The sequence below is a fragment of the Paramormyrops kingsleyae genome, chromosome 3, assembly GCF_048594095.1.
Source record: "Paramormyrops kingsleyae isolate MSU_618 chromosome 3, PKINGS_0.4, whole genome shotgun sequence".
In the NCBI taxonomy this organism is placed as follows: Eukaryota; Metazoa; Chordata; class Actinopteri; order Osteoglossiformes; family Mormyridae; genus Paramormyrops; species Paramormyrops kingsleyae.
The window spans coordinates 38,523,889-38,543,779 of NC_132799.1; the positions used below are offsets into that span (position 1 = coordinate 38,523,889).

General features: G+C 42.8%; 1 protein-coding gene across 2 annotated transcripts in view; it reads right to left on the reverse strand.

Moving 5' to 3' along the window:
* The window catches only part of LOC111836488 (ankyrin repeat and BTB/POZ domain-containing protein 3-A), a 137,875-nt gene that overhangs the window by 31,716 nt on the left and 86,268 nt on the right, over nt 1-19,891 (reverse strand). For both annotated transcript variants that reach the window (XM_023797806.2, XM_023797804.2), the window contains exon 2: nt 13,981-14,130. In XM_023797806.2, the coding sequence (XP_023653574.2) occupies nt 13,981-14,130 (150 nt within the window). The remainder of the gene's footprint in view (nt 1-13,980; nt 14,131-19,891) is intronic.

Sequence of the window (19,891 nt, forward strand, 5' to 3'; positions counted from 1 at the left end):
ATGTGAACTGTATTTATTGCCAAAGGCACTAAAATGTCAAGATACAGAAGAGTCAGAAAAGTCTTTTGGATTCAACCATTCAACCATATGGTTTAAAATGTTTGAACAAAATGTGCATGAACCTGTGAGCAGCTCAGGTATCATGTTAAGATTCCCGTGGCATTACTACAATGCTATGGCAACAAGAGTACAGCACTGCAGTAACTGAGAGGTCCACCCATCTTGCAGTGCATGCTCAGTCCTGCACTCACTGACACAGCCAGCAATGTGGTTTAATTAAAAGCCCTAATTACACATTAATTAAATCCTCTGCATACACACACCTCCCCTGTAATTTGCCAGTTAGGAACGAATGGCAAGATAACAAAATATCCTTGAGGAGTGAGAGAAATGCAACTGCTCTGGGAATTGAAGTGGCAGCCATCTTCATACTTTATTTATGTCTGGCCTGTAACAACAAAAAAGACTTTGGCAAGATTAGCTAGGTAGATAACTGGTTCACAAGTAATCGAGTCCCAATTGCACTGTTGATAAAAAAAAAATATGCTACGTAAGCATAGGGAGGATTCCTGGCCCTAATTTCACCCATTAAAACAAGAAAAAGATCACTTTTCGATATTTCATTGCATTCAATGATGGCTGAGATGGTGGACCATGTGGAGAAATAAGTATGTTTATGTAGCTATTGATTAAACCAGTTATGCTGAGTTTCAAACCAACCTATTGGAAATACATGCATGCTATGGGAGATTTTTATTGTTTCATTTTCAAAGAGCTTAATTAAGCATCTCAATTTATCTCTGCATCAGGGAAGAAAATCACGTAGCTAGCAAGTTAGCAATACTCCACAGCTGTCCATACTAGTTTGCTTGTTTAAATGGAGAAACCCTGAGTGTCTGTAAGCGACTTCATCGTCTAAGAGCCAGGCCACACTAACTTCAATCTCTAACGTCAACATCACCTGTCCCTACTAGCTATTGTCAGTGTGACCCATTTTTTTATTTTTATGGCCCATGTCTGGATCACCATAAATATTCTGTTCAGTATGTCTTCCCCAGCCACTGTTTGGTTTTTAACAAGGTTTACAGCACTGTCGGTTCGGTGGGCAAGTCCAGGGCACCGTGAGGTATTTTTGTACCCTTTGATGGCATCGGGTAGGGGCCTCAGATAACGCGGGGCAGGTCCCAGACACGAGGCAGGCATTCAGAGGTTCTGGTGTAACATGAATCACCTGTCGGAGTCCTCTAGGTGTTTGAATGTGAATGTTTCACACATTTTTTTTCTACAAATGAGTGTAGTGCTTCGACAAGATGGTTACCTCTGGATATTATTCCATTGAATGATTCCTATGAGTCAACACCACCTCAGCTCCACGTGTTCAAAGTACTTGAAACTCATATTTATTATGATTCATTCTTAACCTTATGCTGACACATACGTCATGAAATGAAAAATAAAGCCACAACAAAATGCTGACAAGCACATGCCATCAACTCAATACCCCGTTAAGTATTGAATATTTAGCCAATGACAGAAATTCAGACCATTCCATGAGGGTTAAGACATCAATAATGTGATATGACATCAAGAACACGAGCACTTCCAGAAGTAATTTTAGACAGAGTATCCAGTGACAACCAAAATATAACATCAGAATGGCCACAGAAAAATCTTTATTCAGGAAGCAGAAATCTTACACAGGTTATCTAATGATACACAAGAGATAATATCAAAATATCCACAGAGGAGATATTCTAATTTTTCTGACCTTTCCTATTTGTGTGTTTTTTAATACCTTTGTAACCTAATTCACTATATATACGTTTAACCCTCTGGAGTCGGCGATCAAATGCTGTGTAAGTTTGGTAACACTGCGAAACTTGTTTGTTTTTCCTAAATCCCCACAGTGGAAAATGGCAGACAGACCCATATGTCTGTGTGAGAAATGCATACAGTACCCCTAGGAGAAAAATTCCTGTTGTGCTCTGGGGATTGCAGAATGGACCTTCAACCAGGAATCTGGCCATTCCCTGGCTGCAGATGGACCATGTCATTTCCACATGCTTGAAGTGTACACTAGAGATGTCCTCACAAAAAGTGAATTGGTTTTCTTCTCAGATCTCGTAGATCTGCCCAAAATACTTGGGCTGTAAACTTATTATTGCCAGTATGGAGAGCAACGCTGTAAAGAGGATAAAACATAGATAACCTAGCAAGTCACCTTTCGGCATGCTTGTCTACAGAAGGCTGAGGTTAATGGATGCTGCCAGGAAGCCCTCTGCAACTCAATGAATTAATTTCCATTAAATAATGTAAGTATCCATGCAATGAATGCAAATGATGCTTACAAGCGCGACCACTTAAGAGAGGTTTCATTTCAATATAAACTATAAAAAGTTCACCTGGCCTGAGATCTTCAAGGCCAAGAGAGCAACGCCATGCTGACTCTAACTGCAGAAACCAGGAGCCTCATCTATTAAAGTGTGCGGAGAACAATTCCTAAAACTGTGTGTATGAATCTCTGGTACACACAGACAAATTGGTATTTATCACTCATGCGTATGAACAGCTGCATGAAGTGAACGTTGATGAATGTCATACATTCTAAATGTGACTGTGCATACACAGCAAAACTAATTTAAAGAAACCCCCTCAATGAACATCATATAGGCATATTGCTTCAGCATAACACATGTCAAACGTATTGCAGAAATGAAAACCCTGAAGAGACATATACCCTCATATCCATATGGACAGTTCAGGTCCAGAAAGTAAAACTGCCGACCAAGATTTTCTTTCAACCAACCAGTTGAGTACTCTGTGACTGTGACTCTTTATACTCAACTGCTTGGTTGAAAGAAAATCTTGGTCTGGATTTTTACTTTCTGGACCTGAACTGTCCACCTGTGGTTATATCCTTATTGTTATGTTTGTAATATGCTTTGTACTATATGCTTGTATTGAGATTTTGTAACTGTATTTTGAAATTAAGAAATAAATTAATGTGAAAACCGTGTGTGGGGTGAAAACCAGAACTTCACCGAGAATGAGGTGGAAGTTTTGTTGGATGTAATAGACAAAAGAAGCATATTGTTTGGCAATTTTACCAGTGGCCGATCAAAGAAAGAGAAAGACCTAGAATAGGGACAGGTAACACATGCAGTTAATGCCGTGTAATATACAAACAGCAAAAAATGTAAACATAAAATCACACTTCATAATAAAATTAGATTTTACTTAAATTTCACAAAAGTAAGGCACTAATTGCATCAAAAGAAGCACCTTATAGCAAACAATGGGAAATGAGAAAAAATATTTTGCTGCCTGAAGCTGCAGCAAAATATTCTTTTGTACAGTATAATGATTTTCTTTTTATGTAACAAAATATTTAACACAGTACAGGTTAGTGCTGGGCGATATGACTGTAAACCAACATTTTATTATTTTAGGTCACCGTATTGAGATTATTACATTTATTTAAAAGTCCGGATAGAATGTCAGAATGAATTTTGGATTTGTTTATTAACATCAATATTTCCCAACTGAAAAACATATGAACCAAAATAAAAAAATGAATTACAAATTCACTATACAGGAGTGCCTGAAATAAAACAAAATATGTCAAGTATTTAACAACCAGGTTGTTCAAAAGTTAAATGCATGGAGTCAAATTACAGGCACATAGTACGGCAAACAAATGTATAGTAGCACCAGCGGGGCGCATGTCCCAGCATGTCCCAGCATGTCCCAGCATGCAATAGTAAATAGCCCTTGTACTGTTGTGTTGTTAATGGTTGCATTTCTCTACTACCACGCGTGTGTTTGCCCATGTCTTGTGTGTATCCTGTATGGTCCTCACATGTTCTTAGCCTGTATAACTCTCCCGTCGTGTGTGCATCTTACAGTTCGCCGTCTGATAACCTTGTTTCCGGTCTGTGTATTTGGTTCGGTGCTCGTTTGTTGTTGGTTTTTTCCCCGGCAATTAAGTGTCCTTGTCCCTTTGTGCTCCTGCAATGCCTCGCTCCGCCTGCCGCTACAGCATGTACCATAAACAAAAGCACACATATATTGCAAACATTACGGATGTATAGACAGATTATTGCTTTGCCAGTTTTTATATATATATAAGAATAGTTTCTAAACAAATTGAACTATTTACACCTTTTTAAGACTCCTCCCTTGGGTTTCACCTCACCCCGTGTCTTACACTTTCATTGGCCTCACCTACTGCCAGTCGCAACACTTTTCATTTGTCGACAAGTCCAAATATTTAGCCTGCTAGATATCTGATGGGCGTCTGAGATGCATTTATGGTTTCGCTGTTCAAGTCTATAAACCAACAGTGATCTAGTGCCAATTTGCCAGCAAGTGAACACCACTTTGATGTGGGGTTTTTGTTGGAGATTGCAATCAATGACTCTCTCTCCAGCATTGACGAAATTTTTTGGTAAGCCAATATGTTCCCAAATTATTTAACTATTTAAGTGATGTGGGAGGGCCTTCAAGCTCTCTAGCACTAGCTGTAACCAACTCAAAGTAACAATTAGCAATGTTGAAAATCTACTTGTGAACTTAGGTTTCACCCATGCCAAGAAATGTAAGAATAATTTGTTTCATAGTGCTTTCCAAACTGAAAATGCTGTAACTGAAAGGCACACAATGAATATGTGTGCCGTTACAGCTCTTGTCTTTTCTTTAAATGTAGGCCTGGAATGCTCTTCAGCAAAATCTGTTTAAAAATTGCAGTACGTATGTAACTGGAAAAGGTATATCGATATAATGTTTCAGGCGGTCACTGCTGATTCCCACCCATATTATTTACGAAGGACCTTGGACATAAATGCAATCGGACGTGATTCGATCAGACATATCTCAACGTAAGATTATATGTAATGACAGTAATATACGATTTCTTTGGCCAAGGACATTATATGACTCTGGAATGATTCCTTGTCATGACCATGACTTGCCTGTGCATACTTCGCGTGAACTTATCTAGATCATTCTATTTGTCAGTCTATAATGGTTGATAACTTAGTGGGAGTCTGTGCGTATTCTATGTACTGATCAGTGTGCTTCAGTTACGCTTCTCTGCCACTAGGGGGTTGTGCGTAAGCATGATTGGGAGTGTCTGTAAATATACACACATTTCGACGCACAGTAGAAATTCATAAATGCAATTCTATGGGTAATAATGCATGCACGCGCAATTTACACACAAAACAGTTTGCATGCACGGTTGATAAATGAGACCCCAGCTGTGGGTAGGCAATACTCTGAAGGATTCAGGACTTGTTAATGGACAATTACACTGACAGAGATAATCAGAAGAGGGCAAGTGTTCTACAGAGGTGAACTTCAGTCCAGACAGCTCCAGTTCTCCAGGGCTAGTCTAGAATCAGTTTAAGCTAATGCTCGGTAATCCTTTCTGTATCTCACACAGTAGGCTTACTTCTCTACCTGATTACATCCTTTTCCAATGCTGCTTATCCAGTACATGGTCTTGGCAAACTTGGCATCTGTCCCAGGAAGCACAGAGTTAGACACCCTAGATGGGAGGGCAGTCCATCACAAGGCACACAATCACACACACGATCACACACATTTTTTGGAGGAAAATGCAGCAGCATGAGGAACCCATGTGAACATGCAAACACCACACATGGCTGAAACCAACATGTACAGTATGTGTAAGGCCAAAGTGCTACCCAGCATGCTAAAGAGATAGAGATGCAAAGTGGTCATAATAATGATAATTCCCATATTTGTACCAATCTATATACCTTTAACAACATCTTTTGTTATTCTGTAGATACAATTTTGGCAACAAGAATCAAGTCAATGCTTCCAACATTTGGAACCATGAAGAAAATGAGGGACTGGATGACTATACAGGAAATTGCTTATCCCAATAGTCTAATTACCACAGAGTTAGTCTTGCTGCTGTAGTGATTTGTATTATTCCAACTATATTTTGTTTTAAAGCCTTGTCATTGTTTGCGAACTCAGACAAGAATTTAATGAGCTCAGGGAGTTTTCATTCGATGGACTGGGTCCAAAGCAAAATGCATTAGCATTTACATGCACCTGACGCGCAGTAATTGCGTGTCGATCACTCCTGCTAGGCACACATACACTTCGGCCAGCGACTAAGTATGCTTGTAAAACACCCACAGCAAGAGTGCCGACTGTATAAACACCTAACATTGAACATGAACACGGAGATGAAGGCCAGGCCCCTGTTTACTAAGCATATGTGGTCCCAGTGGATTTCTAAGAACTTTCTGTTTGATGCTAGTACCCATAAAATCCAGGCCCGGAATGGGGCTGGCGACACAGAAAGCACTGTCGATTGCATGCAATGGAGAATCTGAAATAGCCAGCGTGCAGCAAATCCGGGGAGACGCCGGAAAATGTGACAGCGATGCCTCTCCATGACGCCCACTGCTCGACAGGGAGCGTGGAAACTGCAAAGCAGAGAACCTCAGATTGGCTTACAAGCAGCATATTTAAAAGGGCATTCTGAAAAATGTCTGGACCTCTGTTCTGCTCTTTGAAAGGACACAAAGGGCTATGAAAATGCACTGGTACGTCTTGCATCAATTCCCATAATGCCTTGCTGTCCCAGAGGCAATATAGGGTCAGTTAAGGAGTCTCGCAATGACAAACACTGAAGGCAGCTGTACAACTGAAACAAAAGACAGAGCCGGAATGGTTACACGATACACAACGACCAGTTCAAATGCGTACTGCCAAAAAACAACAATGGCCAGGAAATGAAGAAATCCCTCTAACTCCTTCATAAACATGTTCTGTTTTATAAGTCAGCCCCACCCGCCCTGAAGAAGGGTCATGCTGGTCCCACTTTCTCAGAGAACACGTGTAACGTAGTCACAACGGAACATGGACGACACTGTATTCCTGAGACCGAGTGATTCCGGCACATTGTAACAGCTCCTTTGTAGTTTTCTTCACACACACACACACACACACACACACACACAGATGTAGGGTAAACATATCCTTATGGGGACCGCTCATTAATTTCAATGGGAAAAATGCTAACGCTAACTATGACAACCTTAACCCCCACCCTGCCCTAACCTTAACCATAAGTAACCTAACAAAATACAAGAGTTTTTGCATTTTTAGTTTTTTCACAGCAGTCACCAATTTTTATAAAATAGAGTTTTCCCTTATGGGGACTAGGAAACCGGTCCCCATAAGGGAAAAAAACCGGATATTTATCACGTTATGGGGACATTATGTTCCCATAAGGATAGGTAAACCCGCTCTCACACACACACAGATACACACACACACACACACACACACACACACATATAAATGTTTACACATATATCACATTCTGCCTGTTGAATACTCTGCAGTAAATATATTTCCCATCTTTAGAATACAATACAGATATCCATCCATCTTCCAACCTCTTATCCAGTACAGGATCATGGAGATTCTTGAGTTTATTGAGGCAACACAGGGCACCTGGCAGGGCTCCACCCAGATGGGAAACTAGCTCACACACAAAGTCACACACTATTTTTGAGATGCCAATTAGCTGTACTGGAAGTCTTTGGACTACGGGGGGAAACCCATGCCGAAACACGGAGAAAGTGCAAACCCCAACAAAGTTAGGATTGGAACCAGTAAACCTGGAGTAACATTTTACGCTTTAGCATGAGACATATATGTATAAGGTGCTGCTCAGAACATTGTTAGCAAAGGTGCCCAGGGAGACAGGAGAAGCGGCGCTCACTGCTACTCCAGGCATCGTCTGCCTCCTCAGGGAACATCTCAGATGTCTTACAGCGGTCTCAGGTGTGTGCTGTGACTGGCTGTACTCTATGAATAGCACTGGGACTAGGCTGCTATCTTAGACCATAAGCTAAGGCAAAGAGGCTAAGGAGAAACAGACTGACAGCGGTCCTGCTGGTGATCCTCAGCCGTAACCTCTCTACGAGGAAGGAGATGAGATTGCTACATGAGGCGTTCGCAGATGGCCAGGCTGATCTTTCATTTCTTTTTAATATTTGCTGTTATAGAGGTGTGGGTGGCTCAGTGGGTAGCATTGCTGCTTGACACCTCCATGGTCAGGTGTTTGAATCTTGCCCCTTAGGCTAAGTGTGCAGAGTTTGTATGTTTGCACAGGTTATCTGCTGCAGGTGAAATGGTAGGCATGTGCATGGCTATGGGTTGGGGTAGATGGTCCTCAGCCATGTGCCTTAGGCTTCCTGGGACAAATTTCAGTCTCACCATGACCCTGTTCTGTATATAAAGAAGATGGAAAGTGGATGGATTATTACCTAGCTGCTCATCCATAACAGTAAAGAGCTAAAATTACACAGCTGATCATTTTGCTGTAGCCGTTGAGTACCATATCTAATCAAGGGTACAAAACAAAATCTCGGCTAGGTTACTCTTGACAGACACCTGAAACACATTAAATTAATAACAAAGTACATCCCAAAAATGACTTCATTTTAGGCGATGCAGCCGCTCCGTGTATGGCTGTAAAAAACAAAGAGCAGAGGGGAGGCGCAGAGCCCAGCTGGACAGATCAAAACTCGACACACGGGTTAAAAAAAAAGGCAAAAGACTTGGATAGCAAAAAAACAAACAAACATTGGAGCCTGTGTGGCAAACTGCGCCCATGCGGCTGAAAGACTGTCATGCCTGTCGCTTTCAAAAATAAAACTGCATTTTGATAAAAGCGATGTTAAGAAGGCCGTTTTGTTTGAGGACTCCGTCAAAGGTTCACCAGGATCACACAGCGGCTGTCACAGTCCCGTTTGTTCTAAGATGTCCAGGCCACGCTACACACACCACATCGGCACAGTTAGATCATCCAAAGCCGCTTATGCTGTTTACCCATTTACACAGCTGGATACACAACAGCAGCGACTCGGATTTTAGCACAATGGAATACAGAAAAACTCTGCAGAGACGTGAACAAACAACCTACAGATGACCCAAGATCGTAACCACTGTTTTCCGAGAGGTCAGAATGTAAAAATGTGTCAGATGGAGCAGAATTTGCTTAATATTCTTAAGGCAAACATCAGTATTAAGCACCTTATTATTCTTAATAATGTGCTTAATATTTTTAAGACAAACATCGAAGAAACTTGCATAAAAATATAGTGCAAGGAGCCCCATACTAACTTTGCTCTACACATGAAAAAGAATTTAAAGGACAAAAAAGAAGGAGATAAGATAATATGAGCTGGGGGTGGAGGGGCGATAGACTATCCAGAAAGTCTCTGGAAAATGGGAAGGGATTGGAGAAGGGTCGTAAGGGGCAATGTCCTCTGACCTACCACATGGTCCCGCTCTGTGAGTGGGCGGGACAAGTGCAATTTGTTCCAATCAACCTCATGCTTCCCACAGAGAAGCAGGTGTGGGAAGGAGAGAGAGGAAATGGCCTGCGTTTCATCAAGCCTGGTCTCTTCACAGGGGACACTCCAGCCCTAGTGCATAGCAACACGCCCTGCCTGGAGGCCAATAACACATATTCTGATGGTTCAATGCGGCCAATAGGAACTTGTCAGGGTCTTCTTGGCCCTGCCAAGAAGGTCCCCTATGTTCAAAATGCACAGCATCCTTGACTCAAATGTGACCCCTAGAAATTTAACTGAATTGCTGCGGGAAAATTTTGAAAATGAGACCATTCCCTGGGAGAAGAATTCTTTGATTCCAGAAATCCAGCAAATGTTAAAGTAGACTTTTCTTTAAAAAAAGATCCTTCTCTAAAAATAGATCAATTATTGTCCTCAAGAAAATCTATCCATCCTCTAAGTGCTTATCCCCGTCAGGAGGGCCTGGAGTCTGTCATAGACAGCACAGGGTAAAAAACCGGGATACACCCAGGATGGGATGACAGGCAATCAAAAGGGACACAGAGACGCAGAGATGCAGGGACCCCAATTAGCCACCAGCTAAGCTCTTTAAACTGCCGGAGGAAATTCCACGTATACCGAGGTGAGGCCATATTCAACCCCCCAACCAGGCAGGTGCAAGGAAACAGTGTTACCCCTGCATCACCAACATCCTTTAAGCGAATATGCTTCAAAATCAGTCTATTTCCTCAAATCCCAAAAGGCATTGCAGTATGACACCTCGATCCCAAGACAAGAATGAACGGGGAGCCTGGCAATGTGCATATCTCAGCCGTGAAAGTTCTGATCCTTAATTAAGCAGCTATCGCAGATAGCTGAGAAATGTTTGAATTTAGGCAGCCTGGGAAGCTTCGGTGGAGATCCCTGCTGGCTAATGGTCAGCTTTGGTTGGGGAAGCTGAAGACTAAGGTGAACACTTCCCAAAGCTTCATTCTCATGACTTATATCACCCTCCACACCTGCATGGCTGGCAAAGCCTTGAGGGAACTGAGCTCATCAGCATCACATCTGGAAGGTCAGGTGGTTCAGTGCCTCTCAGGCGTGGCGTGACAATAAAGAGGGAGTTAGCACCGTGGGGTAACTGTATATATCCCCTCAGCCCTGGTATGCCCTGGATGTTTCTGCACCACTAATGAACATGTCACGCTAACACCAGATATCAAAGCGCAATGGATACCTGGTGCTTGAGATGTTGCCGTATGATAGACCCTGGAGCAGGAGTCTGCGCCACAAAGGGCCCCCTTTTTCGTCAGGTGGAAGGTGCTGGAATAAAGCCCTGCATTGTGAAAAGCCTAATTTGACTTTCATGTTTTGCTTTGTTTTCCTGAATGAGATTATATCTTTTACCCTACGTATCACATGTCTCGCCTGAAGTACACCGCACTGAATATGTCAGACATGCCTGATGCCGTGTACAAGTGTGTGGATATAATTACAAAATACCTCCATCCTGCTATATAGCAGATACACAAGCCTGTCGGATTTATGTCAGCAAGTATGCTTTTATGCATAAATATCGGAAATCCAAAGAAGAATGTTTTTTGTTGTTTACAGAGTGTGGCACAGAGTTGCTGTTACCCATAAGCTTTGTTTAACGGTATAAACATTACATTTCTGGTCATCTATGTAGCAATTCTTTCATCACAAGGGTCGACCATTTTAAAACTGTTAGAGCTTAACCACTGGTGTTCATCATAACAGCAAATCATGTGAAACACCTCTTAGCCCCAGCTAGCATATATACCCATAAAACTCTTTTTATTTTGCTTCTTTTCTTATTTTCCTTTTTATATAGTGGGACTGTTATTTCTTGTGTTTCTCCCCATTTATCTCACAGTCATGCATGCGGGAGACACAAGCTTTTACACTGTGAAACTGTCGCTAAGTCAACACAAGGTACCTCAAAATTGCTGTGATTTAAAAAAAAATAAAACTCTAATCAATTCCCAGAGCTGGTTTTAGCTGTACTAACACAACCAACCTTCTGCATAACTAGTTGCTCAAATTATGAATCCATGTTCCTTAAATGCTCTGATAGTGACACTATTAAAATTAAGGGCCATTGTTGCTTAACTGACAGAAAATGGAAAAAAAAGACTGGCACACTTTCAGAACATTACAGACATAAGAAAATCCCAGTGCTGATTTTGGGGGGGGGGGGGCATCATCTCCAAATGCTTAAATTGATAACAGATTACAAAATGTTTGGGATTATAGTGATTATAAAAACGTTGAATGTGCCACTTGCTACTTTTTAGACTGAGAAATAGGATCAGTACGGAGCTCTTCTTAAAGCTACAACCCCCACCCTACCAAGATAAACTTCTCACATATCCTAAACATTATAATCATCCACTGGATTTAGTGATTTCATCATAGAATAGGCAATAATAACATGACCGCAAACACAAACGGCTAAATGTAATTAGCCAGAACTGCAGAGGCCTGAAAGAAAGCTCACGTTTCCACCTCCCCACAGCCTGCCTGATTCTGGGGGATCGTTTACGTAATTATACAGTCAGGGAAGGAATTAGGCCAGTCTGCACCCATTTATAAAGCCCAAATCTGAAAGCAAGGCTGAACGCTGGAGAGTTTATTTGAGAGCCTGAGAGGTAGCCGACGACTGAAGCAGATGGATCTCTTAGTTCTTTATGAAACCAAAATGGCCGCAATTCCAGCTCTCCTCCCACATACAGCAGGCGGACGGCTTTCAGTGGCGTAGTAGTGAAGGACCCAGAACCGAAAGCCTGCCGGAAAAGATAACGGCTGGGGCTCTGCTGCAGTACCCTTGAGAAGCCTCTGAAGCTAAAATTCAGCCATGCTGGAAGCGCTCATCCTGGTCAGGGTTACAGGGGGTCTGGAGCCTATCCCAGGCAGCAGAAGGCAGAGAGCTCCGGCAAACACCACAATCACAGAACAGAGGTGGGCTCAAACACCATAGAGACAATAGTGCTACCTACGGAGACACCAGGCTACCCTGTAGTACATATAAGCCCCAGTGTAATCTTTTTGAGTATGATATGAAGGGTAAGGATGTCACTGGCCTGATGACGGACCAGGTCACACAATGCACAGTACGAGGGGGAGAACTCTCTGGGTTGCAGTACCAGGTGACAATTGGTCACAAGTGCTAATGCTAATGGTTCATCTTATCCCTTGATATAGAAGGTTTTTTTTCGAGAGGGATAGGCATTGCACATATATTCTGAACTGAATATATGCTTAAATGTAATGGATTTATATACCTCACTGCTTCTGACCATTCATTCAGCGATATAGAAATATAGATTGGAAGCACAGACTATTTTTCCAGTTTAGATGTCATGAATTGTGATGGGAAAATGAAAAACGCCAGGAATGCGGGGGGCGTGTACTATTTTTAAGCACAGATTCAGTAATGGAAAGTGGTATGGGAGTCGACCTCAATCAGGCAGAGGGGCCAATTACCCAGAGTGCAACAGAATACAGATACCCAATCAAACTCTTTTCCGGGTCCTGGTGATATGAAAATGTTTTACATGAAATTACTATAGTTTTTTGCTGAAGAGCTGAAAATTGATATAATGCAGATATCTGCCTAATACTCCTTAGAATATTTTTGTTGAAAAAAATTGAAAAACAATCTCATCCTTACTTGAGAGGAACCACAGTGAAGGATGAATTTTGTTGTAAACAGTAAGACACAGCCCACTAAACAAAACCAAGATGCAAATGTGAAATGCAATACAGAAAAACAGATACAATATGATTTGTGTTTCAAATTTTAACCACGGGTATTTTGATTGGCTGCTTGATTACTGTTGCTGCACCTATAAAACTCTCTGTCCATCTGTCAAAATGCTGTCACCCCAGGGATCACTGCCCTGCCTGGCGATCTGAGGACAGAGATTAAATGCGGTGTCACCTGATACTGTATTAGCTGCTTTAATAAGTAGGCAGGTGAGGCTAATCAGGACAGATATGACAGCACTGGGCTTAACAATATAAAATTAGTCAATGGCTGCAGCGTCCACTCTGAAACCTCTGTGTCTCGTGGATTGCACCCCATGGGGGGAATACACTTCCACCCCACCACAAGTAGATCCTCTTCCAATTAGTTTTTCTTATATTTATTTCCCCCCTCCCTCCACCCTCCATTTGTCCCAATTCATAAATGCTAATTCCCCATTTGTCAAATGTCCCCTTCTTATTGTGTGATACGCAGCTGTGGAGGAGTGAAGACTCATCCGTTAGCGCTATCAACCCCCCCCCCCCCCCACACACACACACACACACAGAATCGCTCTCGTGCAGCATCACCCGCCCAAAATCACTTCAGTCTAAAGTAACCACTCAGTGGAGCATATATCACCCCACAGGACTACTGGGCATCCAGCTGACAGTAGGAGGTACCAATGCAGGGTTGTGGCAGGGGGACTCATCCCAGCATAGCAAAGACAATCCTTGATTCTTCATAGCTTTATCACAGGTGGTGAGCATATGCCTGGGGGGTGCTGTGGGGTGACCAGGACCTGGCCTATGTTTGTGGCGGGGGCGGGGGGGTCCCCAAAGTGTCGGCCATACTCACTGAGCTCGGCAATGCTCCCCACGCGTGTGGCCAGCAGGCACTGCTCCATGGTGCGCAGCTCCGACTGGCCGAACACGTGCGCATCGCTGGCCTTGCTGCCCCGCTGCTGGTCCCGGTGCAGGTTGAGGCTGTCTGGCAGACTGAGCACCCCTGCAGAGGAACAGGACACAAATCAGCGCAGTCACTTACAGCCCGTGTCCATCAGTCAGGCAGTTTGCACAGATGCCACTAATCACCACAAAACCACGTTGTCAAGGAAAATGAAATGATGTTTTATTTGCCATTTGTACAAGCTAGAGTACAGGTACATTAGAATGATGCTTTTCACATATCCCATCATGCTCTCCTTTGAGACATGCACACACATACATACAGTTAAGAGTGAAGCTTGGGGTTAAGAGTGAAGCACATGGTCAAGCCATTTAACCGGTACCGCTGGTGTATTTTGTGGGCGATAAGGGTCTTGCTCGAGGGTCTAACTGACATGTCACTATTCTGCCGAGGCACAAATTGGCAACCTTTTGATCATAGATACAGATGCCTAACCTGCTTAGCCACACATGAATAAAATATATTACTCCTAGCAATACTCTAGCCTTTATACAAATGGAATCTCTGGTCACTGAAACTGGAACACTCATTATTCTGTTAGTCGGTTTAGTCAATGCAAGTTTTTTGTCTTAACTTTATTTAGAAAATCCTTTTGCCGAAACGATGGAAAGTTATGTTATTGACTCAGCATAAGTGAAACACTTCCGCACCTCAAACTGAAAGCCTAAGATCTGAAGACACACCTCCTTTGTTGTGAAAGACAGGAAGAGAGGAGAAACAGATGAGACCCCTGAGGACGGCAAGGCGGAAGCCACCTGTTACCACTAATGAGTTCCCACCGCAGAAGGACGGCACTCCCTAACTGCGTTCCCATTTGTGGAATGAAGGGAAGGGTCAAAATCAATGGGTTCCATGCAGTTCTGATGACCCATGCCCCCTCACTCTCATTCATTCCAGAATAGGGCTATCAGTATTTGGGCTAAACATCCGCACCCCCACCCCCAGCCCATCACTGCCCTCCCACACGCCTCTTAACAGACCTCATTTAATCTGCCCGCCGGTGATATACATTCCTCGATAATCAGGAGACTGACGGCTGTGGACCCGTTTCCATTTTTACATGATGTTGTCATGTGACGCCACCGGCCCGCGAAGTGTGAGACTTGCCGTGAAGACTGGCCCCACACGCAGCCCGGGAGTGAGGCGTAAACATGCAGGCTGACTCACCACGCCTCACTTCCTTACGCGCCGGGGAGTGTAACACAGACAACCAGAAAAGAGCCACTTCGAGCTTTTAAAAGCCTACATGTATCTCAGTTTAGGCTTATAAACACATTTAAGAAAAGACACATCAGTGAAGAGCTTATTGTTCGATCGGAGTGGTGAAAGGTCATAGCAATGTCATTCAGCCAGTAACTGGCTTGATTGGTAAAACCAGGTCCTCACACCTTCTGTGCTTGGGGTGGAAATCCTCCCCGAGCTTATAAGATGATAACATGTCATATTTGCATTATCTTAGCTAAACAGGAAATTTAAAATAGATGAAAACAGACTGGTTGGTACATTACTTCAGATACTCTTTTAGAGCAGCATAACCAGATTTTGGTAAATATCGTCAACTTTGCGGAATTTCAAGCAGCTGGTCATCTCTCAAACATGACTTTGTGAAAAATAATTCCTTTTTATGCCCTGAAGGCTGTTTATGCATAATCACAGCAAATTATGTGAGGTATGGGTGGGATGCACCACAGCCTCAGACCTCTAGGGCTGTAGGTTTTATTCCCGACCCCCCCCCACCACCACCACCACCACCACCACCACCCATCTCCGTGCAGGTAGGCTGCTTTTCTGAAAACATGTGGCAAGGCACACTGGCGTCTGTGGGCTGCCTGCAGCGCGCGTGATTGAGTGCGTGTGCCCAGCGATGGACTGACAGCCGCTCGGGGGTGCCCCCCCCGCTTCACGCCCCATGCTTTCTGGCCCTCTGCAGGATGAGCAGCTATGAAAAATGGCTGTGCGTAGCAGCTCTGCTGTCATAACGTTCACTGATTGCTAACGGCCTGCTCTACAGACAGTGTCGGCGCACGTGTTTTTTTCCTCATTAAACAGCATTGAAAGATGCTGCACTGTACTAAACTGCAGAAGACAGATTTAAATATTAACACCTCCTACGTGACCCTATGCTGCTTCTGACTATGACGCCATGGTAACAGCAAGTCTCTTGCTCCGACGCCGACGGCTGGCATGCCTGTCGTCCCCACCGCTCTGTCATGGGACCCCTGACACACAGGAAAGCCGCTGTGGCTCTTTCTGATCCCGCAGGAGGTCGACACCGGTAAGGGCAAAAGAAAAAAAAAAAGCAGCATGATTATTTCCTCAGAACACAAGCTACAAGAAAAATTAAGGTTCTTCTCAAGGTCACAGGTCCGTCTTGGCTGATTCCTTTCAGCTTTCAGTCCTCGGTTTGAATATGAAAAGACGGGGCATAGAGTGAAATAGGCTTACACCCTTAGCACCTGGGTCATTTTGTGGTGCACTGCAGCGGATTTCTATATTCAATGCTGCCCTTTCCAAGAAAATGCCAGAAGGAAATTAAATAATTTCCTATATTTGGCTTTTTTCTTGAGGGGGGGCAAATTATTTAAAGAGTTCATTTTTGATTTGCCTGGACAATAAAACCCATTAAGTAAATTGGATTTTGTTTTTTAAAACCATTGTAAGCCCCCTTAATCATTAGCTCTGCATTATTCATGATTGCCTAATCATGCAATGAAAAATGAACGTCAGATCCCCTTCAAGTTCTCCTTCAGCACCCTGATGCTCTGACTCCATCCTTCTAGGTATCAGATGGATGGAATTCCACTTTATAACCACAAGAAGCCCACGTTCCACATCCGTCGCATGTCAGACATGAGCATGAACACGCTTCCAGAAACACGTCTGGTCAGCCCTGAAAGGGGGGCGGGGAGGGGGTAAACCAACTGGGAACCAAAACCACCCTGCCAGAAACTTGTAGGTATAAATAATGCATGCGGCATATTGACGGTTTCTGGATCTTTAAAGTGCCACCAATGACAGTTTTGGATTGGAAAGAGATGATGAGATGTATTATACTGAATGTGGGTAGAAACTGTCTCTTGGTAGCCTTTTTTGGATGGTCACCAATAACAATCGTCCTTTCATAACCTTCTCCTGATAGCAACATTCAGGACCCGGAAGCTTCTGAAGGATTCAAGAAGGGCATAGAGTTGCTCTACAGTATTATGGTATAAGTTAAACATTTGTAACACACCATTTTCTTCCAAGAATAACAGCTTCTCTATCTTACAACTAGCTAATCACTGCTATAAATTATAGCATAGCGGGCTACTACATTGAATCTCAACTTCAAGTCAGACATAAAATTAAATTATCACCACGGAGTCAGTTCTTAGTTATGCCAATCTGAAATACTTGATTCAAAGCAGCTCATTTTATTTAAAAGCACTTTAAGTAACTTATTAATACAACATACATTACCATACTCAACAACTGAATATTAAAAACATTTGGTATTAACAGGGTTAATATCAAACAGTAACAGGGTCTATTGTAAATAATGTTTATAATGCGTATTCAGTAATCACAACATTTCTGTCTGCCTCTAGCTAAGATCGTACATCATTTTGATACACAACTCAAAGCAGCTTCCAAATTGTGAAAGATGTTATCTGGAGGAGCCTCTGAAAACAAATGAAAACTGTGAAATTAAGCTTTCAGACAGACTGCTCAATTTGCTTGGGGAGACACACGCAACTCATGATGCCTGATATGGCCACAGGGACACGCACATCTTCCCAGCACCTTCTGTGGAGCAATAATCCAGCAAAATGTCGACAAAATCAAGGTCCATCCTGCAGTCTCAATCAAGACACTTAAGAAGGTAAACACCTGCTGAAGCTGGTCATTTCACTGGGCTGCGTCCTCAATATGAAATACAAATTGGCGTTACCCCATATATCAGAACTATCTGCTCTTATTCGTGAGGACAGTACTTAGCAGAGGGCAGTATTCGTAAGGATGAGCCTTACACGAAAAGAGATGGGGCAGAGAAAGAGACAAATGAGACAGAGAACATCAGCCTCACTGGGCGGCTAAGAAGGACACGACTGAGGTGTTTTGTAAGACATGCAGGCCTATACGCTGATGGCCAAGTGGTTATTAGCTCAGAAATACCAGGTGAACATTTCAGTACAACAAAGACTACTGAAGTCTAATAGCTCATACGGTACCTACCAACATGTCATGTAACTCTAATATGCAAAGATAAAAAATGTATAAAATAACTGATTAAAACTCTATTAATAAAAAGAGGCTTTTCTAAAATATTCTGAAATATGCAGTAATGGCAAACAAAGCTCTATTTCTTCTAGTTTTCTATTAGTATTTACGTCAAGATTCACTGATGCTTTAAGTGGATTGCCGGTTTGGTCTGTTAACTTTGAAAAGATTCTGGTCTTGGCGGATAAGGGCAATTATACCTTAAAGTCATGCACTCTGGTTCAGACGGTGATGTTCTAAAGGCTACCTTGACAAGCAAGTATTTGAAAATATTGTTGATGTTTTTATGTGTCCTGTGAATTTTAATAATAATTAATAATTATAGAGCAGAATGCTTCAGGGGGGTCATACTGCTGCTTCACACCCCCAGGGTTGTGGCTTTGAACCCTCCTTGAGTCCAAAGACATTTAGTTAACTTCACTGACACCTGTAAACAGGGGCGTGGCTACAGGTGTGGAGTGGGGGGAGGGTGGACAGTGCTCATCCAGAATCACTAAATTAATAATTTTTTACTGTTGCTACCTCCTCTTCTCCCCCAGTCGACAGCACCCCCTCACTCGAGCACAGGAGCCAACCAAACATATACAAATGCCAAGCACAGGATGGTATCCTGGTAACGCTGCTAATTCTAAATTGCCAGGTGTGTTTATATGTTTTGTGACCACCCAGGGTATCCCCGCTGCCTGGCACCATTGTCACCTGAGATAGGATCCCCCCCCAGCCAATCGGGAATAGCAAGTAGAAGATGGATAGATGGATGAACTGAAAATCAAACCTTTGGGACAAAATCCTGTTTTTTAACCCAAGAATACTTGAAACAGAAAAAAAAACATCATTGGCTAGACTAATTATAACATCATAAATCTTGAAATAACTTCAATCGACCTGCACAGAGAATGTGTGTTTTTTCCTTCTTCAGCTACATTTATATTTATTGCAGCTTGACTCATCCTGTGCTAAATCACAGCCCATTGCAAAGGCTGCTGCTCGAAGCTCCACACAGGATGGACGCCACGGAGGAGGCGATGCCTGCCCAGAGCCTGGAGCCCATCCCAGGAAGGTGGAGGACATGCTGGTGTTACTGGGAACTTACAGAAAAATGACACTGAAGCACAGTGTCCATAGCGTGATCGTCATTTACCAGCAAACATACATACACACACACACACGTTTGTATTCATATCTTTATGGAGGCTCTTCATTCATAACCCTGATCCCATCATGACGACCTTAACCCCTACCCAACCCTAACCTTACCCATAAGTAACCAAACAAAATATGACTTTTGCCATCTTTAGTTTTTTGATTGCAGTCATAGATTTAGAGTTTTTCTTGGTGGGAACCGGAAAAATGTCAACCAAGGTCAAAATAACAGGTTTTTATCACATTGTGGGCACATGACCACACACACACACACACACACACACACACACACACACAAAATGTTCCAATAACCTCTTCCTGTGGACTTCAAGACTATGACATCTGCCACCACTTTATCCTAAACAACTCTGATCCAGTAGATGAGGAAGAGACACAT